This window comes from Macrotis lagotis, chromosome X (assembly GCF_037893015.1).
Source record: "Macrotis lagotis isolate mMagLag1 chromosome X, bilby.v1.9.chrom.fasta, whole genome shotgun sequence".
Taxonomy (NCBI): domain Eukaryota; kingdom Metazoa; phylum Chordata; class Mammalia; order Peramelemorphia; family Peramelidae; genus Macrotis; species Macrotis lagotis.
The window spans coordinates 674,317,323-674,343,704 of record NC_133666.1 but is presented as its reverse complement, the minus strand read 5'-3'; the positions used below and the strand labels follow the sequence as shown (position 1 = coordinate 674,343,704).

General features: G+C 44.4%; 2 protein-coding genes across 5 annotated transcripts in view; one reads left to right on the top strand and one right to left on the bottom strand.

Moving 5' to 3' along the window:
* SLC8B1 (solute carrier family 8 member B1) overlaps positions 1–22,484 on the top strand; it is a 32,978-nt gene extending 10,494 nt beyond the window's left edge. Inside the window, exons 3-17 of one of the 2 annotated variants that reach the window (XM_074205815.1) lie at positions 2,741–2,893; positions 3,144–3,196; positions 3,457–3,515; positions 4,134–4,238; positions 4,326–4,493; positions 4,628–4,729; positions 6,120–6,176; positions 8,484–8,614; positions 10,562–10,703; positions 14,856–14,977; positions 16,414–16,567; positions 17,930–18,010; positions 18,641–18,705; positions 21,649–21,859; positions 21,963–22,484. In XM_074205815.1, coding sequence (XP_074061916.1) covers positions 2,741–2,893; positions 3,144–3,196; positions 3,457–3,515; positions 4,134–4,238; positions 4,326–4,493; positions 4,628–4,729; positions 6,120–6,176; positions 8,484–8,614; positions 10,562–10,703; positions 14,856–14,977; positions 16,414–16,567; positions 17,930–18,010; positions 18,641–18,705; positions 21,649–21,846 — 1,590 coding nt within the window. In that variant the 3' untranslated portion in view covers positions 21,847–21,859; positions 21,963–22,484. Of the gene's footprint in view, positions 1–2,740; positions 2,894–3,143; positions 3,197–3,456; positions 3,516–4,133; positions 4,239–4,325; positions 4,494–4,627; positions 4,730–6,119; positions 6,177–8,483; positions 8,615–10,561; positions 10,704–14,855; positions 14,978–16,413; positions 16,568–17,929; positions 18,011–18,640; positions 18,706–21,648 lie in introns of both variants that reach the window. The other variant, XM_074205814.1, reaches the window with a different exon arrangement.
* A 307-nt stretch (positions 22,485–22,791) lies between these two features.
* TPCN1 (two pore segment channel 1) overlaps positions 22,792–26,382 on the bottom strand; it is a 54,347-nt gene continuing 50,756 nt past the window's right edge. For 2 of the 3 annotated variants that reach the window (XM_074205810.1, XM_074205812.1), the window contains exons 27-28: positions 26,208–26,288; positions 22,795–25,486 (exon numbers count right to left, since the gene is read on the bottom strand). In XM_074205810.1, the coding sequence (XP_074061911.1) occupies positions 25,364–25,486; positions 26,208–26,288 (204 nt within the window). In that variant the 3' untranslated portion in view covers positions 22,795–25,363. Of the gene's footprint in view, positions 25,487–26,207; positions 26,289–26,382 lie in introns of all 3 variants that reach the window. The other variant, XM_074205813.1, reaches the window with a different exon arrangement.

Genomic DNA, 26,382 nt, shown 5'->3' with positions numbered 1-26,382 from the left:
GATTTTTGTAGTTTTCTCCCTTTCACTGTTTCCTACGCCCTGCTCTAAGAGAGCAAGTGATCTGACATAGCTTAGCCATACCCAGTCATGTTACACATATTTCCATATTATCATGCTGTGAAAGAAAAATCAGAACAAAAGTGGAAAATCATGAGAAAGAAAATACAACCACAGAAAATTTTGAAGTGATAATGGTCTCTTTGGTCTGCATTTCAGACTCCATAGTTCTCCCTCTGGATGTGGATGGCATTTTCCATCATGAGTGTTTTAGAATTGTCTTTGATCATTGTATTACTGAGAAGGACTAAGTCTATTATAATTGATCATCACACAGCGTGTTCACTCAGCATCAGTTCTTGCAAATCTTGCAAGGCTTTTCTGAAATCCACCTCTTTATTTTAAAAATATTTTCCTATTATCTTCAAATCTTGTGCTTCTGTAGTCTCTTTATCTTTTTTTTTAACTTTTGCAAGGCAATGGGGTTAAGTGATTTGCCCAAGGTCACAAGGTTAGGTAATTATTAAGTGCCTGAGGCCTGATATGAGGTCCTTCTGACTCCAGGGCCAGTGCTCTACCTACTGTACTACCTAGCTGCCCCCCATGACTTTCTTTTTTTTTTTAGTTGTTTTTTTTGCAAGGTAAATGGGGTTAAGTGGCTTGCCCCCAAGGCCACACAGCTAGGTAATTATTAAGTGTCTGAGACTGGATTTGAACCCAGGTACTCCTGACTCCAAGGCTGGTGCCTTATCCACTACGCCACCTAGCCGCCTCCCCCATTATTTTCAATTTGTAAATATGAGAGAGCCAAAGAGACTAAAGAAGACGGAGAGACAGAGAAAAACAGAAATTGAGAGGGAAAGATGGAAAGACGGGAAGAGAGAGAGAGAGAGAGAGAGAGAGAGAGAGAGAGAGAGAGAGAGAGAGAGAGAGAGATGGAGATAAAGGGAAAAAGAAGGAGCCAGAAGTCAAAAGAGCCTGGAGATATAAAGACAGAGAGAGGACTCTCAAAGAGCTTATTGTAGATACAAAGCTAATAGTAACATCATTATATTGCTCCTATGTGACATGCCCTCAGCTAGTGATTTACAATGATTATTTTATTTGATCCTCACAACAACCTGAGGGAGGGAGGTATTATTTTGCTTTACAGATGAGGAAACTGAGGCACAGAAATAGAAACTGACCTGTCTAGGATCACACAGCTATCACTAGAACATCATCCTGGGTGTTTGTATGGTCCCTAAAAAATTACTATCCATGTCATTTGGATCTTATAAAAAACAACTCTGAGGGAAAGTTATTTATTAGCCCTATTTTATAGATGAGAAGCTGAGAAACTTTATGTTACTTAAGATCAAAGATTTAGAACTAAGAGGTACCTTATCTAGTTCGTATTCCTCATTTTCACAGATGAGGAAACTGAGTTATTTCCTAATATGGTTTAGAGCACAGGGTACTGGAGCTATGATCAGACAAACCAGGCCCTTATTGGCCTGGGCACATCACTGGACCATCCTCTGCCTCAGTTTCCTTATCTGTAAGGGGGAGATTGGACTTTCCAGCACCAGAATGGTGATTCTTTTATCATCCAAGATATTGGTACCTTCAGGATTTCCTCCAGGACAGGATGACTCAGCACATCCTTGGGTGGCTATCTTATCCAGTAGGATATGGGAGATGAGGGATGCTATGTAAGTAAGCAGTGAGGAAAGGTCTTGGTTGGACCTGTAGTCAGGAAGACTGAGTTCAAATCTCACCTCAGACCCTTGCTAGTTGTGTGACCTTAGGCAAGTTACTTCACCTCTCTTTGCCTCAGTTTCCTTTTCTATTTAGTACTAACAAAACCTACTCCTCATTGTGAGGATCAACTTTGTTAATATATAAAGGGCTTTGAGCATCTTAAGATACTATGCAAAAGGCTACCTTTTATCATTACAATTAATATTACTGTAACCATTACTATTACTATATTTATTCATTTATTCATTCATTCATTCATTTATTTTTGCAAGGCAATGGGGTTAAGTGGCTTGTCCACAGCCACACAGCTAGGTCATTATGAAGTGTCTAAGGTCGGATTTGAACTCAGGTCCTCCTGACTCCAGGGTGGTGCTCTATGCACTGCACCACCTAGCCGCTCCTACTATTACTATTAATATCCCTATTCCTATTATTCTATGAGAATTATCACAATCACTGTGACAATAGGATTACTATTACTGTTGCTATTATTCTCACAACTGTTGCGACTACTCTCATTGCTACCCTCGTGGCTATCATTGCCATTGCTGTTACTGTTGCTATTACCATCAATAACAATCACCAACAACATTATATTACTAACAATATTACCAACGATAACAGTTCATTGTTACTGTCGCTGTTCTGTTATTGCCATTAGTAATACTACTACTACCGTTCCTGCTCCCAGAGGAACTGGATGAGACCTCAGAGCCCATCCAAACTAACTGCTGCCCCCCCCCACCTGTTGTACAGATAAATTGTGGGGTTGGAGAGTGTGGTCAGAGATAGAATGCTATATATTGGGGCAGTGATGCTAGCCACTCATGTGCAATGGTTTGACTGGTGAGGAGAGAGAGAGAGAGACTGGGTAAAGGGCTGCAGTTAGCTCTCTTTTGGGTGGATTCTAGCTCTTTCCAGAGGCTGGGGTAGATTTCTCTGATTTACCAAAAAAAAAAGATTTCTCTGACTCCTTTACCCCCTTTTCTCTCCTTACCAGTGTAGGAATGTACGCAAACTGAATGCATCGGAGAGCTGTCTCTTTGTAAAGACCAACCCAGACTGCCAGAGCGATGGTGGCTACCTCAACTACCTCGAAGGCATCTTCTGCCTCTTTTCCCCGAGCCTCCTGCCTTTGGTGGTCATGGTCTATGTGAGACTTTGCCCTTGTTGGGGGTGGGGGCCTGGCTTCCCTCTCTCCACCAAGCTGTCCCAAGGGGAAGGGGGGTAGTGTAGGAGAGTGAGGCATGAGTTTCAGCTCATGAGACCAAGAGAATTTCCAGGTGTCAGAGCAACTCTGTCTGGGGGGATTAGCTGAAGTAGAAGAGACCCTCCCCTACCACCCACTGGGGCTTTGATGTCTACTCCCAATCCTAATTCCCTTCCATCTCTGGCTTCATTAGGTACTCTGGCTGTTTTATCTTTTTCTGTTCCTTGCTGTCACGGCTGAGAAGTTGTAAGTCTGACCTTTCCCAGGCTTAGAATGGGGAGGTGGAGAATGGGAGTGGGAGGAAGGGGTGGGGACCAGGTTACAGAGGAGGCAATGGAGGCTGGGAAGGTACCCGGTGAGGGTCCTCTGTATTTACTGGTATGGCTACCAAGGCCCTAAGCGAGCCCATGAACAACCCCGGACATGGTGAGTTGGAAGAAATAGGTCTGCTTTCTCAGTTGGGATCTTGCCCCAGGAGGCTTCCGTGTTGGTCTTTGTCCTTGCAGTTTCTGCCCCAACTTGTCAGCCATCTCTACCACCTTGAAGCTCAGCCACAATGTGGCAGTATCTTTTGCAGTGATGGTAGTTAAGGAGGTTATCTTGGCAAAAAGAAGTTGGAGTCAGGGGAATAAATGGGGAGATTTTGGTAATGGAGAAGATTGAAAATGGGAAGAAGCCTGGAGGGATGGAGATAAAATTGGGGGAATAAGGAGGAGATTAAGGAGATGAGGGAAGGAAAGAGAAGACTGGAAGAGAGGTGGGAGAATGAAGAGGAGGTTGAAATGAGGGAGCGGAGGAGTGGGAATCTTGGGAGACAAGGAGGAGGCTAGAAGAAAGAAATGGCTAAAGAGAATGAGAGGAGGCTATGAGGAATGCAGAGAGGACCTCTGGAGGTGAGGAGAGAAGTCTGGGTCATGGAGAGATTTAGAGTCCTAGAGTACAGCCTGGGAGAAAAGACAAAAGGCCCAGAAGATAAGGGGGTAGATCAAATAGCCTGGGGAGGGTTTGGGAAAGCCTAGGCCTTAGTGGATGAGAATGTAAAAGATAGCAAGCTGGACAAAGGGTAGAGAGGTAGAGAGGGAGAAGCCTTCAAAGATGGAGAAGATCCCAGGGCATTGTTTCTGCCTGGGAAGGGTTGGAATTGCCATCCTTGCAGTGACTCCTTGACCTAGTCCTCTCCATGGTGTCACCTTCTTGGCCTTCGGCAATGGTGCCCCCGATGTCTTCAGTGCACTAGTAGCATTCTCCAATGCCCGGACAGCTGGACTGGCAATTGGAGCACTCTTTGGTATGAAACCGAGGGCAGGTGACAGCTGGGAGGAGCTCTGAACTGATCCAGCCTCACTTGACCCAATGGTGCCATGTTGGTCTGCAGGTGCTGGGGTGCTGGTCACCACGGTGGTGGCGGGTGGCATTGCCATCATCCGACCCTTCAAGGCAGCCACCAGGCCCTTTTTCAGAGATGTCATCTTCTACATGGTGGCTGTTTTCCTGATGTCCACTGCACTCTACAAAGGCAGTATCAGTCTGTTCTGGAGCCTAGGTAAATTTGTAGGGAGCAGAGACCCAGTTCCCCTTAGCAGGGAGCTGGCAGTGGGCCAGTGAAGGTTGGGGAAAGTGTGGCAGGGGAACAAGAAGGATGTTGGAATCTCAAACTTCTCACCTACATGCTGGCAGGTTACCTGGGCCTCTATGGTTTCTATGTGTTCACTGTGGTTTTCTCCACCTGGATATATCAGCGGCAGAGAGTGGCATCCCACTCCCTACCTAACCCTTCAGGTAAGAAGATCCTTGCCCTTGGGAGGGCATAGCCCTGTAGTGTGGGAGTCACTGGGTTCCAGCATCTTGTCTCTCCCTGTGCCTCTGCTCCCTCTGAACCTTGCCTACCCATATCTGCTACCAGCAGATAAAATGCTAGGGACCTGGAATGGGCATCAAAGACCTTTCTGAAACCCTATAAGCGATCTAAGGTCCAGGGATGTGACTTGCCCGAGTCACACCAGTACTAAGTAGAGGAACTGGGATTTGACTTTGGCACCAACACTGAGGTGTAGCAGGGCAATCAACATATTAATGTCCAGTTGTCAGTCAAATCATGATCTCACATGAGGTTTTCTTGGCAAAAATAGTGCTTTGTTATTTATCAGTCTGTCCCCATTTTATAGATGAGGAAACTGAAGTAAATAGGTTAAATGACTTATTCAGGTCATATAGCTAGTAAGTTGGATGAATTTGAACTCCAGCTTCCTGACTCTATGTCCAGAGCTCTAACTACTATACTTTCCTCCTAGTACTCCAATAGCTGCCCCTCCCCCTTTCTAAGCCATCCTGCCCACTAGGTCACAATAATAATAGCAATTGTTTTTATCTCAATTTGATCCTCAAAACAATCCTGACCAGGAAATGTTATTATTATAGTCTTTTTACAGTTGTGGAAGTTGACTAAGGAAAGGTAAAGACCTATTCAGAATTAGGAGGGCCCCAAAAGAGCCCCCTAATCCATATCTGATCAGAGAACTTGTCTGTGGTAGTTCTTAGAGCTAGAGTCAGAGGTAGAAGTTATGTTAGAGCTCTTTGAGTCTTTCCCTTTGATTTTTTTCAGATGGGGAAACTGAGACCTAGAAAAGTTCCAGAGTGACAGAGATAATAAGAAGCAGAGCTAAGATTTGAACCCAGATCTTGAGACTCCCTCCAGTGCATCGTGATCTCTTCTCCTGGAGAGCCATCTACTGTGGCTACTAGAGGAAGCTCTCAAGGGTTGAGAAGCTTAGCACAGCCATTTTATGTAGCACTAGACCTGTCCCAGCATCTCCTCCCCAGCCTTCCATGCTTGACTTAATGCTCAGGACAGAGGGACCATGATCACTATCCCCTTCTAATCTCAGGGAGGTCACCTGCTAATGAAGGTCAGATGTAGCATTGGAACCAAGGTCTCAGCCCTGGTCTCTTACCTTCCCTCATCCTTCATTGCCCAGCCTTGGCCTTAATCTCTCTTAGGGTTTTATCTCCAGAGATAGACCAGAGGGCAGGGACCTTGTGTCTTTCTTGTCTTAACCCACACACTGGCCAAGATCTACCCACGGTCACTAAGATACTTGGGAACGTTGACTGACTCTTTGAAGGCACAAATGGGTGAGGGGTGACTGACTCTACCCTTTGCCCTCTCCAGTGCCCCCAGTGGAATCTGAAGATGGAAGTTCTTCTGTGTCCAATAGCTATGATTATGGTAAGTCTGGTTGGGGAAAATAATAAATAGCAGGAAGGTTCTTCCATGGCCAATAGTTCTGATTATGGTACTTCTAAACAGGCTAATTAATCATCATCATCATCATCATCATCATCATCGTCATTATCATCGTCATCATCATCGTCATCGTCATCATCATAACTAGCAACAAACTTCTTGGTCAACTGTTATGATTATGGAGAGTCTGGATAGGGTTGTTAATAATAGTGATAGTAACCCCAACACCACCACCACCAATAGTAAATCACAATCTCTTTCATGACCAACACAGCTATGATTATGGTAAAGCAGAATAGGATGACAATAAGAAAAAAACTATTTAACATACAGTGGAAAGAATGCTACATGTGGAATCTGGACTAGGAATCAAATCTTGGCTCTGTGTGACCTTCGATAAATCATTTAAAATCTGTGCGCCTCAGTTTCCCCTTCTGTTGAGTGGGATGTTGAGAGAGGCTTTTTCATGTTCTAATAGTAACAATCTGAGGTTTATAATGTGCTGTCCCTACAATACCTCCCTTGGCAGAGTTGGGAGGTGCTATGGCAAGAGAGAGAGAGGAGCTTTTACTGTAGATGCCCCATGGCTCCATAATCAATCTGTTGAGCAGCCTCTGCTAGGCACACTATAAAGAGAGAAAATTGTCAACCAGGGGCTTGCATCTAATCATATCATTTTGTCCTTGGTGACAGCATGGGGGTAGGAGGGGGTGAAGAACAATCATGGGTCACATGCAAGGAAGAAACAAACTTTGAGGACAGAGCCCAAGGTTGTAGCTATACTTGTCCCGGTCATTTTGCACTCCCTGTCTCACTCTGCTGGAGCTGGGTAATGGCAGGAGTGGAGCAAATGCTCTGAAAATGTCAGCCAGGAGCATTTATTAAGCACCTACTATTTTCTAGACACTGGGGATACAGAGAAGTCATTACCTACTGTCTCCCAAGCTTGGGTTAACCTCTAGGGTAGGGCTGTCCAACCTTACTTTTAAAAGTTTTTCTTGAAACAATAGACATTATTTTGATTTGCCATTTTAATTTTTTTAAGAAAGATTATATTAATTTTGAGTTTTACAATCCCCCCCATTCTTGCTTCCCTCCCCCCTCCTCCCTCAGAAGGCATTCTGTTACATTGGTTCCATGGTATACATTGATCCAAATTGAATGTGATGAGAGAGAAATAATGTCCTTAAGGAAGAAAAATAAAGTATGAGGTAGTAAAATTACATTATAATATAACATTTATGATTTGCCATTTTAGAGAGAGGTCTTCTGGCTCAGTTTCCTTTACTAAAGCATTTAGTAAACCCAGAGGCAGTCCCTTAAAATTCCATTTTGGACAGCCCTACTCTAGGGAAACAGACAGATAAGATTAATCCCTGCCCAATCCAATCCAATCCAATCTAATCAATAATTTATCAAGCTTCTGTTTAGAAGCAACTGTGATGATGATGATGATGATGATGATGATGTTTGACCTTCATTCTTGAAGAAGACCATGACATCAGGGAGATGATGAAGCCATGACAAGCACAGGAATGGGATTTGAGTGAGGGCAGTTGTGCTAAGTCACTAGCCTCTCCTCTGGAGTCATCTGGGCCCAGTGGTCAGATAGGAATCAGGACGACTGGAGATGGCTCTGGATGTGAGGAAATCAGAGTTAAGTGAGTTGCCTAGGGTCACACAGCTAGTAAGCCTCAAGTGTCTGAGGTTAGATTTGAACTCAGATCCTTCTGACTCCTGGACTTAATAATCTAATAGGGGAGACATTATGCCAATAACTATGGAAATAGTAAATAGGAGATAATCAGTTGGGGGAAGGCACTAGCATTAAGCTTTTTGGAAAACAAAAGGATCATAGATTTATGTGGGGTCCAAATCGCCATTTTGTAGATTCCTGAAGAAGGAAAAAATTAAGTCACACAGGTAATAAATGACATAATTGGGATTTGAACCCAGGACCTATCACTGCAGGACACTACCAAGGTCCACTGCTTAGAGTAGTCATTGAGACTACTAGGGGAAATTAAGTCACAGGCTGAGGCTCCTAGATGGGAATATGGAAACATTAGTAAGCTCCTATTGTTTACTAGGTTGTGCTGGATCATGGGGAGACAAGGTAAAGCCAAAAAAGTTCCTTCTCTCAAGGAGTTTATATTCTATTTGGGGAGATAACAAGGATCTGGGTAGGTCCATCCAAGAGCCATCCAGTGGAGGTGGAAGGCAGTCTTGGAGAGAAGAGATCAACCTAAGGCGGATGGGCAAATCTGACCTCATTTCTACTTTCCTCAGGGGATGAGTTCAGGCCTCAGCTCCACTCTGTGAGTTCCACAGCTCAGATCCTGAGGCACTCCCTCAACCCCCTGGACTATCAGATATGGAAGCGGAAATCCTGGTACTGGAAGCTTCTTAAAGTCTTCAAGGTAGCAGGGGTGGGGGGTGGGGGGGGAGGGGGAATGGTTTGTAAAAATGGGAACTTGGGGGGGGTATCTCCCAGCAGATCTTTCCCTAATATCAGGTATGGGGGGGGCAGGCAATGAATGATGATTTTTTTATCTCGTGATTATGCAGCTTATGAAGGATTTTCCCAACCACATGGTGGGGGGTCAGTGAGCCTGAGCATTTATTAAGCTCCTAGTGTGTGCCTAGGCACTACAAAGGACTAGAGAAATGAAGGCAAAAAAGACAGATCCTGCCTTCAAGGAACTCACCCTTCTGATCCCTGTGTATAATCCAAGATAAAGACAGGTACCCATTTATTGTTCAGATGGGATAACTGAGCCTCGGAAAGATTTATCTAGTGTCCCACATGTGTAGGTAGGTTCAGTGCTATGCATACCATGGCTTGGTAGTAAATTTCTTGTTGATATGTGGCTGGAAGAAGGTGAGTCTAAAGATCCTTGGCTGCTGGTTTTGAGTCTCTGAGTGTCCTATACCATACCCTTTGCAGCTCGATTAATGAGTTTTAGAGCTTTAGGTCTTGGGTTCAAATCCCAGCTCTGCTGTTGATTGAGGAACCTGGCAAGTTGCTTTGCTTCTCAGTTTTCTCCTGTAAACTGGAAGAGTTGGAGGAGGGGGCCTCCAATCTTGGTTTAAATTTTTTGAAAATACTTGTTTTAACATCATTTATTATTTTTTTAAAAAATCTTTATTTGTGAGTTTCAAATTCTTCCCTTCCTCTTTATCCCACACAGCAGGTGCCTAATAAATGCTTCCTCTTTTTTGCTTTCATTGTTTTTTCTATCTCTTGGCGGTTTGTAGCCACCCTTTTTAGTTCTGCTCTCTTGGAGCCAAAGGGGAGACTAGAAATGAAGAATGGACAGATGATTTCAGGGTCAGTTCTGGCAGGTCAGCAACCACCTTTTAGTCTTGGGAAGCCCTAAGAATTTTTTTTTAATTTTTAATTTATTTTTATTAAAGATATTATTTGAGTTTTACATTTTTTCTAGCCCAAAGAATTAAAGATCACACAGCCAGAATTTTGTCAGAGGTAGGATTTGAACCCCGGTATTTATTGTCTTTGAAGTCAGCTATCTCCTTCTCATGCAATCTGGGAATTCTCTCAGTCCTATTGAGGAAGTCGGATTCAGCTCTTGAGGGCTCCTCTCATGTTCTACTTCCTTCCCCCAAATCCTCTTTTCCTCAGTTGGCCCCTCCATAAGCACTAGTTAAGTGCCTACTATGTGTCAGAGGCTATTCTAAACAAAGACTGGCAAATCATAGATCAATTCTGTCCATACTAGGTCTATACAGTATAAAAGGAATGTTCTCTCAGTGGGAAGGCACTAGGGGCAAGGGGGCCCTGGAAAGCTCTTCTGCTGATGAAAGAATTTGAGCTGAATCTTGAAGGAAGCGCAGAGGAAGAGGTGAGGAGGAAGGGGGTACCAGGCTGCATCTACAGGTCTTCAGCCTGCTCCCCATTCAGTAGGATCGCCAGCCCCATGGCATCTGGGATCCGTCCTTTGCATGGCCTCCAGTTAGTTGGTCAATGTCTTTCCCAACCTGAGCAGCCCAGGACCGGCCTAGATGTGGGCTAGGCAGCCAAGAGGCCAGTGGGAATCTCACTTTCCTATTCCTAAGATGGCAGGTGACCTTCATTTACTTTCCTTGACTCTTACCTCCTAGCAGTGACCTTCCCTGCCTTTGTTTTCTGTTTTTTTTTTGTTTTGATTTTTTGGTTTTTAGGTTTTTTTGCAAGGCAATGGGGTTAAGTGGCTTGCCCAAGGCCACACAGCTAGGTCATTATTAAGTGTCTGAGGCCGGATTTGAACTCAGGTCCTCCTGACTCCAGGGCCAGTTTTCTATCCACTGCACCACCTAGCCACCCCCTTGCCTTTGTTTTCTGACCTGTCTTTTTATCCTGGGCTCAGATGCCAGTGGAGTTTCTGCTGTTGCTCACTGTGCCTCTTGTGGACCTAGACAAGGATGATCGGAATTGGAAACGGCCCCTCAACTGCCTGCATCTGATCACCAGCCCCATAACCTGTGTCATGACTCTGCAGTCTGGAGCCTGTGAGTTCCCCCAAAACAATGTCGTCCCTAACTCTGTGTCAGTGTGGCCACTGGCCTAAACTGTTAAAATAATGATGAGGAGGAGGAGGATGGTGATCATGGTGATGATGATAGTGACGGTGATTATAGTGATGAGGATGATGAGGATGACAATGACTGATGATGGTAGTGGTGCTAACAATAACAATAATAATTGCAATGATAATAATAACTAATATTAAGGCTTCACTGTTTGCAAAATACTTAACTTATATTGTCTCATTCATAAATGCAAGAAAAGTCCTGATATGTGCTTGCTATGTTTATTGAATTAATATTGCAAGTCCAGGTTCCTGTCAGAGACCTGGATATAAGAGGAATCTAGAACTGTAGGAACCTTGGTGAGAAGGGGGCCTTTCAAAGTCACTTGGTTTATCTTTCTGCTTCTAGTTAGGCTTATAACTTCCACCCATCTCATGAAGACAGCAAGCTACCCTTCTCTTACTCATTCCAGGGGAGAATAATGCCTCAGATGACCCAATATCTTAGTCCTTGTAGATGAGAATCCTTTCTGGACCTCTACCTTCAATTTGATGTAACAAGCATTTTTATTTTTTGCAAAGCAATTGGGGTTAAATGACTTGCCCAGGGTCACACAGCAGTATGCATTTTTAAAGTACCTACTGTGGACAGGATGGTGTGGTTCCTGGAGCACTTGGAGAACTGCCCTCAGTAAAGAGAAGACACTGTCCTGTAGTGATTAGTGAACACCTTGGTCTTGGAGTCAGGAAATCTGGGTTTAAATCTTATCAAAGGCAATTGTGAGCTTTCTGCTGCTCAGCATGAAAGCTGCATAGAGTAGAGAGGGGAGAGACTGGAGACTGGAAGACCTGGTAGGGGACTTCTATGGGGCTGTGGAAGGGCCCTGCATTTGAAACTCAGTTCTTCCACTATCACTTGTGTGACCCTTAGCAAATCTTTATCTTCCAAATTTTCTCCTCTTTAAAATGAGAGGCTTGGATTGAATGGGCTCTAAGATCTCTCTATTTTTTCTTTTTTTTTAAAGGTTTTTGCAAGGCAATGGGGTTAAGTGACTTGCCCAAGACCACAGAGCTAGGTCATTATTAAGTGTCTGAGGTCTGATTTGAACTCAGGTCCTCCTGACTCCAGGGCCAGTGCTCTATCCACTGCGCCACCTAGTCACCCCTCTAAGGTCCCTTTTAAGTGTAGATCTATGAGCCTGTGATAAGACCTGCCTGTTGACACATACTGGGTGTGTGACCCTTGACCAGTCACTTACCCCACTAGCATCTTAGGCTGAGACTCCTCAGTTGTAGAACAGGTACTGATCTACACTGGTGGAGTGTTTGCTTAGAAGTTCCCTACCAAAAACATGTACTAAGAACTGGAGAAAGAGGGAAATCCTCCAAGAGCTTTGGTCAATCTTCTGAACATAGATAAGAATAGTACAAGGCAGGGAGTGATATGAAAAAGCTCAATAGATGATCAAACAAACATGTAAGCAATAAAGATGCCAAGAGCCTCAGTGGGCTTACATTCTAATGATAAGGAGAAAAGCAAGCTTTTATTAAGCACTATCTGTGTATCAGGTACTCTGCTAATCACTTTAAAAATACCTCATTTGGGGGCAGCTAGGTGGCGCAGTGGATAGAGCACTGGCCCTGGAGTCAGAAGGACCTGAGTTCAAATTTAGCCTCAGACATGTAATAATTGCCTAGCTGTGTGACCTTGGGCAAGTCATTTAACCCCATTGTCTTAAATAAAAAAAATAAAACTTCTGTTAAAAAATGCCTGATTTGATTCTCACAACACCCCTAGGAAGTAGGTGATCCTAATCACATGCCTTTTATTTAATATTTGTTTTGGTTCATTTGTTTTTTTCAATCATGTCCAACCTTTCATGGCCTCATGATTGGCATGATACTGAGTGGGAACGATACTAAATGCTTTGCCATTTCCTTCTCCAACTCATTTGACAGATGAAGAAACTGAGGCAAAGAGGATTAAGTGACTTGCTCAAGTTCACACAGCTAGTAAGTGTCAGAGGCCAGATTTAACTCATGTCTTCCAGCCCCCCTTAGCTGCCCTGGTTAGGAAAGGCCTATTTGGAAATAATTAGGTACAAGTTTTAGACCAGATGAGGATGTATGGCGATCTGATCAGGGAAGGGCCTAGCAGCTGGTGAACCCAGAAAGGGAAGGTGGAATTGATTGTTATATCTGAAGGAAAACAGAGGACCTAAGAGGAGAGATTAGAAGGGAATGCATTCCGGACATGGGCGAAACAGCTTGTGCAAAGGTGTGGAGGTGGGAGAGGATGAGTTCAGTGAGAAGAACCAGTGTGTGGGGGGGTGCAGTAGGATGGTGCAGTGGATGAGTACTGGCCCTGGTGTCAAGGGGTCCTGAGTTCAAATCTGACCTCAGATACTAAATAATTACCTAGCTGTGTGACCTTGGGTAAGGTCAGTCCTGACCCCATTGCCTTGCCAATTAAAAAAAGAGAAAGCAAGCAGACTGGTATGGCAGTATGGCTGGTACTGTGCTATGATAGAGAGTGAAGGGGAAAGGTGAAAAAGGTCCAGCTGCTGAAGAGTTGCAAGTGACAAGTTTGGTTTGATCCTTGGGGTACCAGGGAGCCTCTGGTGGGTATAGACTCCTTTGGTCAGGGAGGGTGATGTCATGGTCAGTCCCATGTGTCTGTCAGCTGTGCTAGCAAGAGGAGAGACTGGAGACTGGGCAGAGACTTTGACATTGATATGGAATAAGGGAAGTCTAAAGACATGGGTTTGAATCACTTCCTACCTTGTGACGTTGGGGAGCTCAGTCCTGTTCTGAATTTCTGCTTCTTCCACTGTGAACCTGGGAGGGTTTGGACCCATTGACCCTCCCAGATCCCTTCTGTGTCTCCATTTAGGATGTTCTGCCCTAAAGCAAGGCTTTCCCTTCAGGGGACTTACAGTCTGAACTGTTTACAACCAGGCTGGTCTTAGACAGATGACTGCACCTGTACATCAGTCATCATCTGAAAAAGGGAAGATGAGCATGGATGGCCTTTCTGATCCCCTTGAGGTGCCCCAGGAGAAGAAAGTCCTGAAAGCCAGCCCTATGTGGGTAGAGAGCTCTAAAAACAGCCTGCAGGAGGGTCATCTCATGGAACCCCAGAGTCAAAACCCAGGAGCTCACTGTTCTCCTTCTCAGCTCATCACCTGGATTAGCTTCACAGACACTTCTTCCTTATTTGGGCCTATCCTGCATGGGACTCCCATGTCTCCCCTTCCCTGCTGTAAAGCCCTCAATGACTCCCCATTTCCTTGAGCAGAGGCTCTTAGCCTTTTTGTGTGTTAGTCTGATGGAACCTGAGGTCCCCTTCCCAGGAAAATCACTTTAAGTGATTAAAGAACATGATATATTTCAGTTAGAGCTCACTGTATAGATATTGTCTGAGCTCAGCGGGAGCAGGTGAAGTCTTGGGAATGACGTCATCTCCATCCTGGAGGCCTGGTGACAGCCAGGTATCAGAAATGACTCTTGGACCTGGAGCTGGGGAGACCAAATTCAAAACTGGCCTTAGACTATGACTAGCTGTGGGACCTTTTGCAAGTTATTTAACTCCCCCTTTGCCTCAATTTCCCTATCTTAAAATGGGTATCACAAAAATACCCATCATACTAGGCTGTTGTGATGAGCAAATGAATATTTATAATGCATTTTTTATAGTGACTTGCACATTAATAAATGTTTAAAAAAATACTTTTCCTCCAAGCATGCAGCAGGTGCTTAATAAATGCTTGTTCCCTACCAGGAGACAGTAGTTACTTAAGAAATGCTTGTTCCCTCCTATCATACAAAAGGTACTTAAAATATGTTCCCTTCCAGCCTAGAGGAAGGGTTTAAGTGCTTCTTCCCTCCCAGCATAGAGTAGATGCTCAATAAATGTTTGTTTCCTCCCAGCACAGTGCCTGGTACACCAATAGGTGCTTAATATTTGTTGAATTGATTGATTGGAACCCAGGTCCCTCCCTGACTCTTGAGCCCAATTTCCTATTCCCTCTCTAAAACCAGACGACTTATAGCTGCTCAGGTCGAGGATGAGTGTTTTCTGAACTGGGTTGGGAGACATCAGTCCCATGAGGATTCCTCCCTCTCTCCACAGATGGATTTTATGAGATCCAGGGCATCTTCCCCATCTGGGCGGTCACCATCCTGGCGGGCACCTTTCTTGCTTCCATTACCTGGTTCTTAACCTCCAACGACCAACCTCCAAGGTTTCACTGGGTAAGAAGACTCCTCTCCCCCCCATGCGGCCTCAGCTACTTGAAACTGAGACCCCAGGGAAGTGAAGTGTGTTCAGTTGAGATAAAAAGCTTGAGTATCCTGCAGATGAGGAATCTATTTCTCTAGGCAGGTCATTGCAGAGGCGAATCAGTCCCAAAGGCTCCGTAATCCTGGTTCCCAAATGATCAATTTACAATTAAAGAGAATGAGAAATAGGATTTTTTAAAATGTGACTTGCTTTCTTATTGCTCGAGGGGTTGGGAGATATCCAGGTGAAAGAGAAGTGGGGCAGTAATCTTGTGAAATCGCCAAAGTGAGGTGGCTCACATGGAGTTGATAATTAACTTCATAAAATGGTGAGTGAAGGCAAAATGGCGCTACTACTGCCATTGTTAATGTAATAAGTGACTGACAAACACTGTGCTTATCTCATATGACCCTCACAGTGACCCTGGGAACTATTATTATCCCCATGTTACAGGCGAGGAAACTGAGTCAAATAGAAGCTAATTGACTTTGCCCAGGGTCCAATAACTATTAAAGGGGTGAGACTGGATTTGAACCCATCTTCCTGACTCCATGTCCAGGGCTTTAATCTTTGTGACCCTAGTTGCCTTAAGAGAGGTGATGAATGTGCCTAAAGTCATAAATGGGGAACTGGAAAGAACCTCAGAGAGCCAGTCATTCCTGGGTGATAGAAAACAGAAGGATGAATGTTGAAAACAATCTCTGCATTTAATTGAAAAAAAAATAAAAGCTTTGAAAATCAATAGAATTTGATAGATAAATAAATAATGCTAAACACCTCCAAAGATCTAGAGAATTATTGAACTTGTTTTCCAGTAAATGGAAATAAAATTTTCTCACTTTTTTTAACCTGGGGTTCACAAACTTGGTATTGAACAAAATCTTTTGATAACTGGTTTTCAATACTTGGTTTCCTTTGTAATTCTTTGAATTTCAATTTATTTTATGCATTTTATTACATTATTTCTAAGAAAGAATCCATAGTCTTTACTAAATTTTTGTCCAAAGGTCCAGGATATAGAAAGGTTTTGAGAAATCCTGATCTGATGCCATTCCCTTATTTTATAGATGAGGAAATTGAGACTCAGGTGACTTGTCCATAGTCATGAGGGTAACATGGCAACAGAAGACTAGGATTTGAACATCCTATTTAGTGTCCTTTCCAACAATCCCCACTGACTTCATTTCATTTGTACACTCCCCCTTTGCTTGCCTTCCTTCTTCTTCCCTCCCTTACCTACATCTCCCTTCCTCTCTCCCTTTCTCTCATTCTCTTTTTTCTTTCTCACTTCCTCTCTTTCCCTTCCTCCCTTTTTTCTTCCCTCTCCACCTTTCTATATCTCTCTCAATCGCTTCCCCCCACCTCCTTTCCTTCCTCCTTTTCTATTCTCTCTGTCTCCCCCCTCCAGATCTTTGCCTTCCTAGGCTTCTTTGTCAGTGCTCTTTGGATCAACGCAGCAGCCACTGAAGTGGTGAACATCCTGCACTCATTAGGCATCATCTTCCAGCTCAGCAACACAGTCTTGGGGCTGACTCTGCTCGCTTGGGGAAACAGCATTGGCGGTAAGCTTGTCCAAGCACAGGCTGGGCCTCAGCTAGTTGACTTTCCTTTATTTTTGCTTCTTTGTTCAAGGGTCTCCATTTACATTGTTTTGGTCCCTGGGTGTTTTGCTGGTTGTACTTTACTTTTGCATCATTTCCTAAGTCTTCCCTTCTATCTCTGGGATATTCTTACTAATGAGCTAGCTGGGTGGTTCATGGACAGACACTGAGCAAGTCAGTTCACTTTGACCTGCCTCAGTTTCCCATCTGTAAAATGGAGATAATAATACCTTCCAGGGTGATTCTGAGGATCCTATGAGGCATTTATAAAGACCTCACCCAGGATCTGGCATACATAAATGCTTGCTCTGTTCCTTAATCTCCAAGAAAGGGAGGTATGTTCCATTGTGAACCAAGGCTGGCTCATCCAGTGTGACTTCCCTTTAGCATTTTCCCTTTCTCTTCCATTACCGTGTTTACTGGCACCGGGTTTTCACAAAAAGCACATGACTGGGTCTGTGGGAGAGCAGTGCCTCTTCTCCAAATGTTTTCACCCTCCAGTCTTTGGTTGACCCAGGGGAGCTTCCCCTCCAAGAAGCTGAGCCAAACTTCCACCAAGGGTGGGCAGATAGCCCCTTCCATGAGATCCTGCTTTAGGATCTGCTGATGTACATTGGAGGGGCCCAAGTGATAGTCTTCTCTTGGTCAACTAAAGCCCTTTCCAGTCTTAGTCACTCTTCTCCTCTTTCTACACCCCTTATTCTCATCCTGCTCATTCTCTTGTTCTCTAAACTTGATAGTCCCATCTCCCCTCTCTGAGTCTTTGTTTCTTTCTCCTTGTCTCTTGAATTCTGACCTTCCTTCAAGGCTTAATTTTCTTATAATTTCCAAGAAGCCTCTCCTGAGCCAATGCTACCACAAAGTCTATTGAAACACTAATTCTCCTAAAATTCTCTCCAATTTCTTTTCCCTCAAACTTTGATCTTGCTGTCAAGTCTCCTTTGCTTGGATCAGTGTTACCTAATTAATAGGACCAATCAGACTTGAGTTCAAATCTTAACTCTCTGGTTTTTTACTAGCTGTTTGTTCCTAAGCAAGAATATCATTTCTCTGTACCTCAGTTTTCTGCATTAGATGACCTCTGAGGTCCCTTCCAATTGTAAATCTGTTAACTCATTTGTTTACCATGTTTTATTCACTCAAACCTGAAATGCCTATTTTCCATGTTGTATTTCTCCCCTCCACCAAAAATGTAAGCTTGGGCTCTTATGCCATCTCTTGGGATCCCTAGCACCTAACACATTATGTTATGGTGCTCAATATGAAGGAGAATAGCTTGGGGTCATGGCCCCATCATGAACCATTCTCTTCCTTTCCTTACAGATGCCATTTCAGATCTCACTCTGGCACGGCAGGGGTACCCTCGAATGGCTTTCTCGGCTTGCTTTGGGGGCATCATCTTTAGTATCCTTTTAATGTCCGATACTCGTCATTCAACTTCCCTGGAAATATTCCCTAAGTTACAGGGCCTACAATGGGGATGGGAGGAGGGCAAGGACTGTTAATGCTGACTGAAATGTTCAAGATCTGATCCATCTGGTCCATGAACTTAATTAAGCTGTGACTTAGAACTAATTTGCTCAGGGTCATCCAGGTTGCAGAGGTAGGATCTGAATCCAGGTCTCGCTCAGATTTACATCCAGTCCAACCTTGAATTTTATAGGTTAGGGTACTGAGACTAAGGTGGTTAGGTGCCTTGCCCAGGGTCAGTCAGGTGATATGTGTCTGAGCCTGGTCCCCTGATGCTAAAACCTGATGATGCTGACCTTATGGGGTAAGATATTCTTTTTTTTTTTTAGCTTTTTGCAAAGCAAATGGGGTTAAGTGGCTTTCCCAAGGCCACACAGCTAGGTAATTATTAAGTGTCTGAGGCCGGATTTGAACTCAGGTACTCTTGACTCCAGGGATGGGATAAGATATTCTAATGGAAATCTTTCGGGCCTATCATGTGCACTTGAGATGCAGGAATATGATGTCAAAAATTAATGAATTTCTGTCTAATTCATTCCTTATTTGTCCTGAACTTAGCCCCAGATATGCTGGTGGGTGTGGGTCTGGGCTGTGTGCTGGAGGTCTCCAGAGATCACATGGATGTGCAGGTAGGTTGTTGGACATCAGGTAAAGAAAGGGTACTGGACATTATGTAGAACAATTGGGAACTTTAAAACCATGCGTACCCTTTGACCTAGCAATATCCTACTATCACTAAAAAAAAAAAAAAGGAAAAGGACCTGTATGTACAGAAATAATTATAGCAGTTCTTTTAGTGGTAACAACACATTGGAAATTTAGGGGATGCCCATCAATTGGAGAAAAACTGAACAGGTTGTAGTATATGATTATAATGGAATACTGTGGTGTAGGATTCTCTCAGAAAAACCTGGAAAGATTGACATGTTCTGATGCAAAGCAAAATGAATAGAAACCAGAAGATTATACACAGTAACTACAATTTTGTAACAATGTAGCTATTTTCAGCAATACAATGAAACAAAACAACTCTGAAAAACTCATGATGAAACATGTTATCCGTCCCCAAAGAAAGAGATGATGGAATCTGAATACTGATGAAAGCAGAAGCAAAAGAGATTTAAAAAAAGGCGGCAAGAATATACAAAAGAACTTAACATTACCTCTGTGGTTACTGATCTAGATAAAGCCATATATCCTGGAGAATGAAGTCAAATGGCCCTTGGGAAGGACTGATAATAAGACTACTGTTGTTGGAATTCCAGTTCAGCTACTTAAAGTTTTCCAAATGTTGTACTCAATATGCCAGCAAATTTAGAAAAGTCAACAGGGGTCACTGGATTGAAAAAAATCAGTTTATGCCCTAATTCTAAAGAAAGGCAATGCCAAAGAATGTTCAAAGTATCAACCATGGTACTGATTTTTCTATACCAGCAAGGTTGTGCCTATGATTCTGTAAGCTAGACTTCATCAAAATGTGAACTGAGATTACCTAAAGAGCAGGGAGGTAGAGGAATTAGAGACCAAATTGCCAGTATTCACTGGATTATGACGGGGGGAAGAAGTTACAGAAAAAAGTACTCCATTGACTACACTAATAACTTTGCTTGTGTGGATCACAGCAAAATGTGGCAAGTCCTCAAAGAAAGGGAGGGAAAAGATCATTTCACTTGTCTCCCGCAAAAACTATATGTAGATTAAGAAGCAACATAAACTATCATGAAATGATTGATTGGTTTAATATTGGAAATGGATAAGGTTATATATTGTCACTTTATTTATTTAACTTATATGCAGAGTATATCATGTGAAATAATCAGGCTGGAAGAATCAAAAGCTGGAATGATGTTGGCAGAAGAAAAAACAGGTTTCATATATTCAGACAATACCAGCTGATGACAACAGAAAGTGGGGTTTTTTTGGCAAGGCAATGGGGTTAAGTGATTTACCCAAGGCCACACAGCTAGGTAATTTGAACTCAGGTCCTCCTGACTCCAGGGCTGGTGCTCTATCCACTGCACCACCTAGCTGCCCCAATGGCAGAATGTGAAGAAGAATTAAGAAATCTCTTCATGAGAATGAAAGAGTATAAAAACTGGCTTGAGGTTTACCTAACTTTGTCTCATCAGTGCCTAGCAAATAGAGGAGAAACAGAAGCAAATGTCATATATTCTTAAGCTCAAAGATCACTGTAGATGGCAATTAAAGCCATGAAATTAAGAAAATGTTTATTTCTTGGAAGGAAAGGTATGGCAAATCTGGACAGCATACTAAAGAGCAGAGACATCACCTTGCTGACCAAAGTCCATATAATCAAAGTTATGGTTTGTCCATTAGCAAGGTATGGTTGTGAGAGTTGGATTAAGAAAGATCAGCATCATAGAGTGGTGCTAGGGAAGACAAGTCTTTCATTTAGCAAGAAGATTGAATCAGTTTTTTTAAAAATTCAGACTATTTGGGGTGGCTAGGTGGCGTAGTAGAGCACAGGCCCTGGAGTCAGGAGTACCTGAGTTCAAATCCGGCCTCAGACACTTAATAATTACCTAGCTTAACCCCATTGCCTTGCAAGAGTAAGTTAAAATACTTTAACCACACAATGAGAACATGAGACTCAATGGAAAAGACTGATGTTGGAAATGATTGAATGTAAAAGGAAAAAGGAACAGCAGAGGAAGAAGAGATGGATAGGTAGAGACATGGAAATGATGACCATGAAGTTGGATATATTTTGAGAGATAGTGGACAGAAGGTCCTGGCATGTTGTGGTCCATGTGGTGGTCATGAGTCAGACATATCTGAATGATTGAATGGTAATAAAATATGGCGGTTGATTATGGCCCAGTGGAAATAATTGCATTGCATAGTTGAATAATGCAACCACTTTGTGGTAATTCATTATTTGCACTAATGTAGAACCATCTGTAGATCCTTCCCAGGCAACTATTCCTTTTAGGTTTTTTTTTTTTTTTTGCAAGGCAATGGGGTTAAGCTAGGTAATTATTAAGTATCTGAGGCCGGATTTCAATTCAGGTACTCCTGACTCCAGGGCCGGTACTCTCTCCACTGTGCCATCTAGCCACCCCCTGCAACTATTCCTTTTTACCAAAAAATATTTAAAATTCAGTTCAACCTATTTTACACAGAAACAGCAATGCTGTATGATGATCAACAGTGAAACTTGGCAGTGATCTAAGACAGTTCAAAGCATCTTAAAATGAAAAATTCTATCCACCTCGAGGATGGATGAGCTGAGTACAGATTGAAGCATACTTTTTGACTTTATTTTTCTTATTTCCCCTCTCCAATATGGTTAATAGGAAATGTTTTATATGATTTTTATATGTATAATATCTTATCTTCTCAATAGGTGGAGAAGGGGTAGAATTCAGAATCAAAATTCTTTCAAAATAAATAATTTAAAGAATCAAGTTAATTTAACCAAATTAACACATACCTTGACTGCCATGAAGTAACTTTTGACTAGCAATGAAAGGTGGTAGTATACACATAAAGGTTTTTTTACATCCCTCCAGTATGACCTGTAGGTACTTGAAAGTTCTCTCTCTTTTCAGTTGGATCCTGAGGGACTGCTGACGTGGGTCTTGGCAGGAGCCCTGGGCCTCAGTCTGCTGTTTACCTTCCTCTCGGTGCCTATCCAATGCTTCAACTTGACCAAAATCTATGGGTTTTGCCTGCTCTTCTTCTACCTGGGCTTCCTCCTTGTGGCATTGCTCACAGAGTTTGGGGTGATTCACCTGAGAGCCAAGTGAAGGACACTAACGGGTAGGTGAAAGGGCACTCCTCCCTCTTCTAGGGGAGAGCTGGAGGTGAAAGTTGAAGTCTGTGAGCCCCCAGCGGTGGTGACCAGTGCTTCTCTCTACCAAAGGAAGAAGCAGGGCTGGAACTCCATTCTCTGAAGCCAAAAACCCCACAGGATGGAGAACAGGATCTGGGACTGAAAGGTGGCTCCTGGAGGTTGGTGGCCAGCCAGGAGGCTGGCTGCTCTAGGGCACTGGAAGCAGGTGCCCTGGGGCAGGGTGCCCTAGACTGAAGAAAAGGTGGCAATCCTGCTTGATCTTGTCGTTGTCTTTAGACTGAGGAGTCAATACATCCACAACCCGGGGACACTACCCTCACCCCCAGGTCCAGGCTTGTCTGTGGACGAGAAGTTCAGGCAGATGTCAAAGCCTGAAGACCTGTTTTAATTAAAACTCTTAGTGGCCCTGTGGACGGAGTCGTGTGTTTTCTGGGGTCTGGGTCTCTGGTCATTGTTGTGGTTGCTTCCATTCCAAGACTGGGGAGTGCTCAGGGCTTAGTAGCCTGGCTCCCAGTGGAGGGGATTGGAGGCAGGATGACCTGAGTTTGAAACTGTTCTGCTGGCTACTACCTCTGGACCTGGGGGAGTCAGTTTCCCTATCTGTTAAATGAGAGCATACCAAGCATATTTCCTTTATTTTTAATTTAATTATCACAACAATCCAAGGAGGTAGATTGTTATTCCCATTTACAGATGAGAAAACTGCAGCAAACAGGTTAGGTGACTTGCCTTGGATCCCACAGCTTCTGAAGTTGGCCTGAACCCAGGTCTGTCTGACAGTAGACTGGGTGTTCACCCACTTCCAAAAGTGTCATTCTCAGGACCAGAAGCTAAATGTGCAAGGGTAGGGAAGCCTGGTTGACAACCCCCCCCCCACACACCCCAGCATCCCCTGAAAGCAAGACCATAGCCAACTTTACAAAGCAGAGAATATCTTTTTATTACTGTGCCTAAATTCTAGAGACCCTCAGGTTGTTTAGGTAACAAATTGCCAATGTAGAAAATCCTCACGAAGCTTCTCTTGTTCATACAAAATGATTGTCTCAGTGGTTTGAGTAAGGCTGGGGCATAGGGAAGGGGCTGGGGGATCAAAGAGAAAAGGAGATTCCTTTACCCCAAAGGAGTTCTCTCCAAATGTGTTCACTGTGCAAAGCAGGCCAGGGAGTCCCAGCTCTGTCACCATGTGCTATATGTGTCCTTGGACAAGTTAAGCTGTTCCCACAGCTATAATATGAGGGGGATCCATCCCCTCCAGTTTGGAAACTGTAAACCTACTTCAATTCCTGCTTTGATGTGGGACAACTGAAAACCTGGGGTCCCCAAAAGTAGAAGGATCAAATGTCTTAGAACTGGTAAAGTGAGGCAACTCCCTTTCCAAGTGGTTGACAGACACCACTTGGCATTGGTTTAGACCATTTCTTTTCCTGGGCCCAGACTGATCATGGTCTTCCAGACTTGACCCTGTCAGTGCACTTCCAGCTAACATCACCAAAGAATCCTATATTCAGATAAGTCAGGGTGCTAGGGTCCACCTTTGGGCTGGGTGGGTAGGGCAGGTTGTAGTTATTAGTCCCAGAATCCATTACACTGGTTTTCCTTTTGGGGTAGGCCTTGGGTTGAGGTGGTTTCTTTACTCCCTCTAGACTGTCTAGGAAGGACCCAAACCCAAACCCACTCAGAATTCCTCCTTATTTTTTTTTTAATTTTCTTTTTCTTTTTGGGAATTCCTTCTTATAGGAAGGCTGAATTCGGTTTCCAGAACAAAATAAAGTGGCCTGGTGCCCTGTCACTTGAGATAATATGAAGATAGGATGGTGGGATGGGAAGGGGCCCAGTTGCTGCCAGCAACTTTCAGAAAAACCACCATTACCACACAAGTCATCCACTCACTCCCTGTTGATGAGAAGACTAAAGAGGAAGAAATATGCTCACCCTTTTTGTGTCCCCTTAGGCAATTAGGAACCAGCTACTGCTTTCTACAGATTTTTTGGCTTTTCCTTCTTGTGCTAGAAAGCACCCCTCCCTTTCCCGGGCTCCCAGGTCCAAGAGACTAAGGGCAGCTTCCACAGCTTCATAGCTGCTGCTGCTGCTGCTGCTGTCCACTGCTGGCAGGACCCACCACGAGCACCCCATGCTCTGGCATGGGCTCAGGGACCCCAGGAATTGGGCTGCTTTGAATCCAAGCACCAGCCGGACCAGGTGAACTCTGAGGAAGGCCCCTCCCACCGTGTCATCTGTGATCGGGCAATCTCTCTGGCTCAAAGCTAGGGAGGGAACTAGCCCAGTCAGACTGCCTCCATCCCAAGGTTAAGGAACCAAGATAACAAGTAGAACGAGTAGTTTAGTGAATGAGATTTGGGCATCCCCATTTTAGGAATCCTTCCTGCGTCCACTTTGCTGCTGCAGCACCCAAGCTTAAGGAGAGCCTCAAGCTCAACTCTGGGCAGTTAATCCCCAGAGCAGGAGAGGGAAGGTCGGGAGCTTGGGGAGAGAGCAACCCCACACCAACTCATCCTTGGGACAGTCAAGGCTGACATGAGACTAATTTTTTCCAAGGAACCTGATACATATGTTTACATACATACATGAATATAATTCTATACAAATGTTATCAATGAAAACACAGTCAGACTTCAGTTAGCCAGACTGCCATGAAGTAGAATCCATAATTAAGAAGGCTCCTTTCCCATCCTCTGCTTTGATGGGCCACAGTCCAGTTACAAGGCAACAAACAGGCTTGAACTTGGAATATGTAGAAAAGGGAACTCCTGGAAGATGTCCCAGGACCCATCTGTTCTACTTGCCCCTATTTCTCATGGAGACGTATGGTGCAGGTAGCAGCGTAGGGTGGGCAGAGCAGGGGCTCCTGCCTCATTGGGCTGGTTCCTTGTCTTGCTGAGCGAATAGGAGATAGTTACAGCATTGAAAGGAAGCATTTGGGAGACAGCCTCGAGTTCCCTAGAGAGCAACATCCCCTCCTTGCTTACCCTTTCTGCCTGCCTAATGAGCAGGATATCATCATCGACATTATAGAAAACCCAGCCTCCTGGGACTTTTTTTTCATCAGTGGTTTTGTCCCTAAATTGAGACAGAAACACAGGTAGGTATATGGGAGGTGGTTGGTGTCAGATCAGCCCCGATTCCGTGTGCAGTGGGGTGATCTGTTCGCGGAAGATGGTGCTGGGCACAGTCCACAAAGGAGTGGGGGCCCATTTTCAAAACGAGTGTGCCCTTTCAAAAAAAAGGGTTATTCTGCAGCTTAGGGTCACCTCAGTGGAGGCGGGGCCCATGCTGGGCCAACTCTTCCACAGCTACTGACTTTTGAAGTTGGGATGAATGGGAAGGGTAGATAGAAGCAGGTGAAAAACCTAACCCTGCTTCATCCCCATATACGTAGTTTCAATACATTATTGTAAAATAATACTACTCTGTTATTGCATAGAAGAAATGGCTTTTGTTAGCTGGGCTGATTAGATGACGGTCTGGGAACGCGGGCGGTCAGTTGGGCACTGCTGGGACGGGGGCAGGACAGTGCTGGGCCCCTCCTGCCTGCACCATAGCTCTCGTTCCCGGGCATGCTCCTCGTACCATTCCTGCCACAGAGGGAAAGGAGGGGGGCCTGAGGTCACACAAGGTGGTGAGGGCGTGAGCATCCCTGACTCTCAACCTGACAGAGCCAAGAGCCCTGAGGGAGGGAAGTCTCTGTGTCCGCTCCCCCCACTGAAAGGGCTGATGGTCAGTGGCCTAGATGCCAGGAAAGAAAACCCACCCCTCAACTGCTCCAAGCCATGACTGAGATAGGAGCCCTTGAGGGAATGAACACAATCTGCTGCCAGGTTCCCTCTGACCCTCATCTGGACATGGAGGTGACGGGTAAGGGGAGCCTAAGTTTTGCCCGTCCCCAGGGATGAGGGAGAGGGATATGGGTGTGTGTGTGTGTGTGTGTGTGTGTGTGTGTGTGTGTGTGTGTGCATATGTAGGTGTAGGTGGCAGTGGCCCGGCAGGTGACCTCACTCAGCATCAAGGCCAATCGGCATGCCCATCCTGTCTTCTCAGGAAATCCTCACAATAATCCTGTCAGGAGGGTGCTTTATCCCCATATTACAGATAAGGAAATTGAGGCTTAGGCTGAGGGACTTGTCCAGGGTCACCCAGCTAGTCAATCTTTGAGGCAAGACTTGAATTCAGGTCTTGCTAACATTGAGCCCCACTCTCTGAAGAACTGCCCCTCTTTCGTTCCCCCTGCCCCAGCCTTTGCTGCCACTGCCCATGCTTCCCACAGACAGCCCATGGGGCCAGGGTGGCAGTACCTACCTTAATTTCTTCCTGGTACATCTTGAGGCTTAAGTCACTTTTGGTCTTTGACCTTCTTCCCAGAAACACCACTGAGTTTTGCTTAAAGGAAAAAAAAAAGGCCCAACATGATTGAGAGTCTGGGCCCCCAAAGTGGCTGCCTGTCTGCCCCACTCTGCAAGAGGGACCCGTCCAG